Source organism: Cotesia typhae, unplaced genomic scaffold (genome assembly GCF_013202065.1).
Source record: "Cotesia typhae breed Kobodo isofemale line unplaced genomic scaffold, CoteBio_Ctyphae contig_44, whole genome shotgun sequence".
Taxonomy (NCBI): domain Eukaryota; kingdom Metazoa; phylum Arthropoda; class Insecta; order Hymenoptera; family Braconidae; genus Cotesia; species Cotesia typhae.
Window position 1 is genome coordinate 6,256,072 of NW_027423753.1, and position 8,402 is coordinate 6,264,473.

General features: G+C 34.6%; 1 protein-coding gene across 1 annotated transcript; it reads right to left on the reverse strand.

The window, feature by feature from the left end:
• Window positions 1–2,769: 2,769 nt before the first annotated feature.
• LOC141528770 (catalase-like) lies at window positions 2,770–7,965 on the reverse strand. The gene is made up of 7 exons (XM_074244989.1): window positions 7,784–7,965; window positions 5,249–5,423; window positions 5,047–5,188; window positions 4,587–4,917; window positions 4,271–4,462; window positions 3,349–3,585; window positions 2,770–3,264 (listed from the first exon to the last, which is right to left on the reverse strand). Exons 1-7 carry the CDS (start codon window positions 7,835–7,837, stop codon window positions 2,863–2,865), a joined length of 1,533 nt encoding a protein of 510 aa, XP_074101090.1. The 5' UTR covers window positions 7,838–7,965; the 3' UTR covers window positions 2,770–2,862.
• Window positions 7,966–8,402: the final 437 nt, after the last annotated feature.

The following is an 8,402-nucleotide window of genomic DNA, read 5'->3' on the forward strand; positions in this document are numbered from 1 at the left end:
CTGAAGCGGTTGATCGACAACTCTTTGTTTCGATCCAACCCTTCACGCTTTCTGTCACCTAAGACCGCTGTTCCCGAGAATTATCCATCATCTGAGCGAGTGGAAGCCTTTTGGAGTGAATTGTACGGAGATCAACCAAACGTCAACCCGGATACTCCAGCTCTGCACGACTTCGAGGCATTCTGTCGAGAACACCGACGGCAGGATATCGCCGAAGAGAGCCCTGCAGTCAGTGTGGAAGAGGTTTGTAAAGCCCTGAATGGCAGCAAGAACTGGGCTGCCCCGGGTCCAGATGGCATAAACATCTTCTGGTGGAAGAAATTTTCTTCTACACATGCTCATCTGGCCCGGATTTTTACATCATACATTCAGGGCGACGAACCAATTCCAGACTGGCTGGTAGAAGGGCGAACCGTACTCATCCCTAAAAAGGGTGACTTGTCCGACCCAAAGAACTACAGGCCTATCACTTGCTTGAATGCGGTTTACAAGATTTTTACAAAAATCTTAAATAACCGTATCTTGCAGGAGATAGAGCCTGTGTGGCAACAGATATACGAACAACGTGGCAGTAAACAGGGCGTGTCAGGTTGCAAGATCAACTTGTTGGTAGATAGATGCGTCATTCAAGACGCAATCTACTACCAACGCAACCTGTCTATGGCCTGGATTGACTACCGTAAGGCATTTGACTCAACTTCACATGAGTTGATTCTCTATCTGCTCAAATGCCTCGGAATCAATCGCCAAACAGTGGGATGCATACAACGTACGATGCAGCTCTGGCGAACGCGTTTTCACATAGGAAGTGGAAATGCATTGCACGTAACCGGAACTGTTCAGTACAAGAGAGGCGTCTTTCAGGGAGATTCTCTGAGCCCTCTGTTGTTTTGCATCTCACTGCTGCCAATATCTGTTGCCCTCCGACAAACTCGTGGGTACTCTGCGGGGCTACCGAGTGATCGAGTATACTCGATCACTCACCAACTGTTTATGGATGATCTAAAGATATACAGTGCCAACAAAGATCATCTACAAACGGCCATCAACATCGTAGCAGAGTACACACGAGATGTCGGAATGTCTTTTGGGTTGGACAAGTGTGCGGTCGTACACCTGGCGAAGGGTAAGTGCTCTGATACGGGTGGAGATGTCGAATTAGTGGATGGGAGCGTCTTAAGAGAATTAGACGCCGGAGAGTTGTACAGATATCTAGGGATTGAAGAGCGGCAAATGCATGCCGTCTCTGAAGTCCGAACAACTCTTCGCAGTGAGTATGTTAGGAGACTCCGGAAGATCTGGTCATCAGAACTTTCCGGCAAGAACAAAGTCTCAGCTACTAACATGCTCGCTGTCCCGGTCCTACTTTACTCTTTTGGGATCCTGAAATGGCCTCGAAATGAGTTGAAAGATCTCGACATCAAAACCCGTAAAGTCATCAATATGAATCAGAGCATGCACCCTAATTCATCAGTCGCCAGGATGTACCTCTCCCGGAACATCGGAGGGAGAGGATTGCAGAGCTTGGAGCGGCTTCACGATCGTTTGGTTCTGGGTTTAACATACGAGGTTGCCAATTTCACAGCAGACGAGGACGACTTCCTGATGCAATTTGTTCATAGTCATGAAAATGCGCGGAAGGGGTCGTTCTTGTATAAGGCAGCAATCTACGCGGCAAATACCTTAGGTCTCGGAGAAATAAACGCTCTCATTGAACTCCCGAAAAAGGAGTTCAAGAGCGTCGTCAGGATAGCCGAGGAAAAAAACTCCTCGGTGAACACATGGACAAGTCCATGCACAGCGTGTATTTCAAACACGTCCGTGACCATGGCTTGTCCACCCAGCTGACATTCTCCTTCTTGAAGTCAGCTGGCCTGATGTCCGAGACCGAAGGGTTTATATTTGCCTGCCAAGATGGTGTTATCAACACTCTCGAATACCGTAGCAAGGTGCTCCAGGCGCAGCTTCCGGACACGTCCTGTCGGACGTGTAAACAACATCCGGAGACGCTGATGCACCTTTTGTCGGCATGTCCTGTGCTGGCAAGAGGTGCCTACATACAGCGTCACAATGCTGCCCTGCGAGTACTCTATTATCATCTCAGATATAGCTGCGGTATCGATGAGACACCAGTGTTGCCTTATCTGCCAGGAGATATTCCGCAGGTTGTTGAGAATGACAGTTCCAAAATTTATTGGAACATACCATTCGCAACAACCCGGCGGATTGACCACAACAAACCTGATATTGTGCTCTTTGACAAGGCTACTCGTGACATTTATGTCATTGAGTTTTCGGCCCCAGCCGAATACAATATCTCGGCCGAAGAAGAGCACAAACACCAGATATATCAGGATCTCCTGTTTGAAATTGGCAAACTGTACCCAGGTTACCGTGTCAAGCTCGTCGCTTTGGTTGTCGGCGTCCTTGGAGGGATGAAACAGTCTTTTGTGTCTTCACTTGCGAAGATACCGGCTTGCAGTTCAGCAGCCGTGTCTCTAGCAGTGCGGATGCAAAAGGCTGTCATTTTGGGATCCCTGCGTCTACTTAGGCAAATGAATTTGGCCTGCTGCACTCACTAACCGCCTTGTTGTGTGGAGTGGTGCAGCAGTAATGGATGGCGCTCAGGCTGGGCCCTCGGAGAGTCGGACTCCGGGGAAAACCCCCCTGAGCAATTAATAACAAATAATAATAATAATAATAATAATAATAATAATAATAATAATAATAGTAAGTTATTTTAAAATAAATATTGAGATATCACAACAATGATGTTAATTAATTATTATTTAATAAAAATATACACATAATTAATATAACTAAAGCCAAATGAAAGATAAGCGAAAGATAAATAAAAATATTTTATAAGCGTGCACTTTTAGCTGTGATATTAATTGATTTTCCGGCTTTTCGTAATTCATCAATTAATCTTTGACCGAGTTCGATGTCAACCTTTGAAAAGTTTCCTATAGCGCGTTCAATAATAAAATTTGATGCATCCGAAAGACTCATAGCTATGTTATTAACAAGTCTTGTTTTGGCATCTGCGTCGAGTACGTTTTGCCAAAACATTGTGACTTGGCCAAAATCATCTTCATCAATCGGCTCGTGACGATCTATATCACCAACAACATTAAATGGTGGAGGTTTTGCCGCAACATGTACTTCTGGACCACTAAAACTATTAGGGTAGTAATTAGGAGCTCCTTTTTGATTATTAACAGACATGAAGCCATCGCGTTGATAGTTCATCAGTGACAAATTCTAGAAAAGTAATATCAGGATTAGGACTATAATGGAATAACTTGACAATGTAAAAATGATTATAGCTTGTATGACGATTGTTACTTTATAGGGACAATTCACGGGAAGTTGAAGATGGTTGGCTCCAAGACGATATCTTTGAGTATCACCATAAGCAAACAGACGCCCTTGCAGCATTTTATCTGGACTTGGTTCAATACCTGGTACTAAATGTGCTGGGTTAAAAGCCAGCTGTTCAACATCGGCAAAATAGTTTGATGGATTTTTATCCAGTACTAATTTTCCAACCGGAATTAGTAGGAACTCTTTGTGAGGCCAGATCTGTTAAATAGTAACTATTTTAGTCTCATATAAATATGATTATGATAGCAAAGTGATACTGATTGTGAGTAAAATGGACCAAGATAATAGACTATTTTTTAAGCAAGTCTAAAAAAAGGAAAAAAAAATTAATTTATCATGTTTTCAATTCCTTCGTGAAAAATCAGCTCAATTAAAAGATTTTATACATTGCTCAACATTTTCTAAACTTTTAAAGTAAAGTACTTAAACCTTATATGAATCAATTTTGAATATGAATATTAACGAACTTTCAATTTTTTTCTATCAAGTTAACATGCTGAAGAATAGAAATAAAGCACGAGGTATGAATGGAAGTTTGAAAAACAATTAATATTACAGTAGTTTAAGTAGTAAATAATTATCTAACATCTTTGAAAGTTGAAAACTTTTTTAGTGATTTCTAGAAATTATAATTACGACTGTAAATTTTCAGAATTGACATAATTTTCAACCTAGAAAATAATATTCTGATGAGAAGAAAAATTGATGAAAGAAAAAAAAATTAATTTGTTAACGATTTTCAAAATCTTAAAAAATCTTGAGCGAATCGTTAAAAAAAATTTTTGAGCTATTTTTCGAAGAGAACTTTTAATATAATAACTTAACATAGTTTAATCGGAAACTTAATTTTTTTTTTTTAAGCGCTGCCCGAATATCAAGTTACCTTAGTCAAGTCAAAAGGGTTCCACTTGAATTTCTCAGCTTGTTGTTCAGTCATTACTTGAATGTAAAATGTCCATGACGGAAAGTTTTTTTTAGCAATCGCATTGTATAAATCTCTAATGCTGTAATCTGGATCTTGTGAACTTATTTTTGAAGCTTTTTCAGAAAACAGGTTTTTGATACCTTGGTCAGTCTGTAAATATTGAAATACATAAGATAGTTCATTAATTATAGTATCAAATTTGACAAAAATTTAATTTTATAAAAAATTTTAGCTTGCGAAGACTACAAGAAAAATTAAAAATAAGAAGTCTTACCTTATAATGGAATTTACAATAAACAAATTGATTATCATCATTAACAAGTTTGAAGGTATGCGAGCCATAACCATTCATGTAACGGTAACCATCCGGAATACCACGATCACTGAATAAGATCATAACTTGGTGAGTTGTTTCAGGTCGGAGTGAAATAAAGTCCCAAAACATATCCATATCTTTTAAGTGAGTAACAGGATTTCGTTTCTGAGTATGAATGAAACTAGGAAAAAGTATTGGATCTTTTATGAAAAATATTGGAGTGTTGTTTCCAACTAGATCCCAAACTCCTTCTTCCGTATAAAATTTTACAGCAAATCCACGAGGATCTCTGTAATTTCAAAAAATTTTAGTTTCAATTTTTTTACATTTTCATTGAAATAATCATAAGAAAAAAGGGAATAAATACGATAATTAAATTTGAAGAAGCAAATAATAAATGAATAAAAAATTCAGTTACCTCACTGTGTCTGCTGATCCGCTTTCTCCCCCTACAGTAGAAAATCGTACTGCAATAGGTGTTCTTTTTCCAATTTTTGAAAATATTTTTGCTTTTGTATATTTTGTAATGTCGTGAGTAACCTCAAAGTAACCAAAGGCTCCTGATAAATCGAAATGTATTAGAAAACATGTAAAAATTTAGTGATATCAATAATAAATACCAGCTCCTTTAGCGTGAACTACTCTTTCTGGAATCCTCTCTCTATTAAAATGAGACATTTCATCCAAGAAGACATGGTCTTGAAGAAGCAATGGTCCTTGATGTCCAACTGTGAGACTTGCTGTTTTATGAGCAATAGGAGCTCCATTTCCAGTCAATAATACGGATGGCTGATCCTGATAAATTGTAATTATAATCATGAACATAAACACACTTCAAATTAAATTTTATATTAATTTACATATTCTAAGGTATAATAATTTCTATCGATTGAAAAGTGATTACGAAGTACATAGATACGATGTTTCTTCATTTCGTCGATAATTGATTAGATTGTTAAGATCAAGCAATTCTTTTTATTATCTTGCATGTAAAAAATAAAAAAATATTTCATCGGACCATTGTCTTACAGCATTACGTATTACCTTGTTAAAAGCTGGTTGTTATTGATTATGGTCAAGTTGAAAAATATCTAACCAATTATAACTTGTTTGATAATAGACACAAAGAGTTAGGAGAAGAAATAAAAATTATGAAAATTGTTTTCTCGAGATTTACTAATGATCCATGATATTAAATAGTGATTTATTAAGGGGAAATCACCACTGAACCGTTTAGTAACATTACCAAGGTACTTGATAATGTTGATAATTTATTGTTAATTTTAATTTAAATAATTTCTTTTATACGACTTCATAATACAATTATTATTAGATACACCAAGATGATTTCATTTCAACGATCCTGTGAAGGCAAGTAGTATAAATTTACTAACAATGCAATATCTCAGAGTAGGCTAACAGAAATGAACTCGGATGTTTTTTAGAGCAGTGTTTTGGGATCTTTGTATACGTCAATATTTTTTAATCATCTCATTGAATGTTTTTATTAGTGTTCATATCTTTGATATGCAAATGACCTTATAATCAATTTGCAGTTGATAAGTGTTTGTTATATAAAATAAATCCTTATCGACCTAGATCTAAAGCTATGATTTTTTAAAGTGCAATTAATATGTGCAAAATAATTTTAATCTAAAAGCTCTCTCAGATTACACTTAGGTAATGATCTAATTACGTTTAATTTTATACGGATGTACACGGAAAGAAAATTAACTATTAAAAATTACGATATAAATACAGTAAACCAGACCGATTTTCAGTATCTTCTATTCTATTATTTTACATTTAACAATTTACTAATGATAAAAGAATTTTTACGATATAGAAACAAGATCTCTATGTTTTTCTATATTTTATATTAAAATAACTGCAGAAAAATCTTAAAAACATTTCTGAAATTAACATGTATTTGAGTTTTTTATTTCATTCGTTATGTTCGAGTGAATTTCATCATCTTCATAACAACATACTTGAAACAACAACATAGGAATTAAGTGTAAGTTAATTGATTAATTGAATTTTCATGACTGTTTTTTATACGAGGAAGAAATCTACTTCCATTTCAGCTGCTGAATGTCCTTTTTACTTAAATTGTATTTGTATAAAATTGTATGTAATTTTTAACAATAGAATTGTAACTATTTCAGGGATTACAAAACGTCCCACTATTGATGTGATTTTTACGGCAATTTTTGAAGAAAAATTTTTTTTCGTATACAGACCGAAATTTTGTATGAGAGATAATTCGCAGTGTGAAAATAAATAAATTTGTTACTTTATATGATTCCACTTTTGATTTCAAAATCTCGTGAAAGCAATCTTTTTTCATTTTATTTGCAATCCATTTAATAATAAAAACGGCATCGTTCAAGGTCTACAAAAACTTGACATTTTGATTAATGACATAAAAAAAAAGAAAAAACTTTACTGCAATTAGCAGCAATCTGATCATTTTTTTCATGAAATAAAAAATTACTACTAAGGAATATAAAAAACCCATTGATATCGGATTAAACATTTCTACCGGTTGATTTATTTTTAGTTTTCGCAACAATTTATTCGCTAAAGAAATTCTAATTCTTATCGAATTTTTGTTAATTTTCTCTATTTTTTCATCAGAATTTTCGATGTTTAAATATATATACATAAAAATTATTTTAGCAGATACAGTACAACCTGGTTATAAGTTATATTTCTTTCTCTCTTCTACTTACATGAAATATTTCATGTATAGATATAACTGCCGAGAGAGTGAGTAGATCATCCAATGTAACTTATAACTAGGTTGTACTGTATTTAATAATGTAAAAAATTTTTTTAACAAACAAATTATGGTAAAAAAAATTGACATGTAGAAATTTTATAAAATTAAAAATGCAATTTTTTAAAAATAATTTTTAGGAACGAATTTGTTTGTTAAAAAAAACTAACAAATAGTTAAGTGACTGCTAATTTAAATGTCATTATATATACACGGTTCTAAAACATTTTTACTTAAGTAGTTGTTTATTCATACCGTATCATAAGCAGAACCTGCTATTTTAAGGTTATTAGTACGATAATATAAGACGCAATATTCTATTCGAATCGAGTTAGCAATTTATTATTGAAAATAATTTAATATAAAAAAGTACCTTCATTTTTTCTTTGTGTTCATGCATTTGTGTGGAAGCAGGATCTCGATCCATTTTTTAACTCAGTGCAAGTTCAGTCACGATTTTTTTAAAACGTCAACTAAATGCCTGGAAAGATAACACGCAAATTACGATGATACAGCCTCATGATGGTAAAATACACCGACTACACTGACTGGCACGTCTTGACATCAGCTTCAAGGTTTTATGCGTTCTGTCCGGTTCAGTATAGTGGGGGAAAAGTAAATATTATATGATTCGAAAAAGTAGCTCATATGTTTATGTACGTACTAAAAGACAGTGCATTTATCGATGAAAACAACCACATAGATCAATTTCAGCTTCAGCAATTTTAGTTTTCTCTTATCTGTAAATCAATCGCAATTGTAAAACTGTTTACTCATGATTGATTTTATTAGTAATAGCATGCACTCAGGTTATTATCTAATGCAATCGCATTTGACAATCGTTTGCAATGACTTCCTGCGAAAAATTTTTTATATCTTCACAGATCTGACTAACCATTTTTTTTTTATTTTATTTTATGATTTTTTTTTATGGAACTAGGTCAATCTGATTATATTTCAGGTTATTTTACGAAATAAATTAATTTGTATAG

Coding starts and splice junctions, on each gene's coding strand:
- LOC141528770 (XM_074244989.1), bottom strand. CDS start 7,837: ATGGATCGAGATCCTGCTTCCACACAAATGCATGAACACAAAGAAAAA. Junction 5,424..7,783: donor AACACAAAGAAAAAATGAAG/GTACTTTTTTAT, acceptor ACAATTTATCAG/GATCAGCCATCCGTATTATT. Junction 5,189..5,248: donor AGTTCACGCTAAAGGAGCTG/GTATTTATTATT, acceptor TCGATTTATCAG/GAGCCTTTGGTTACTTTGAG.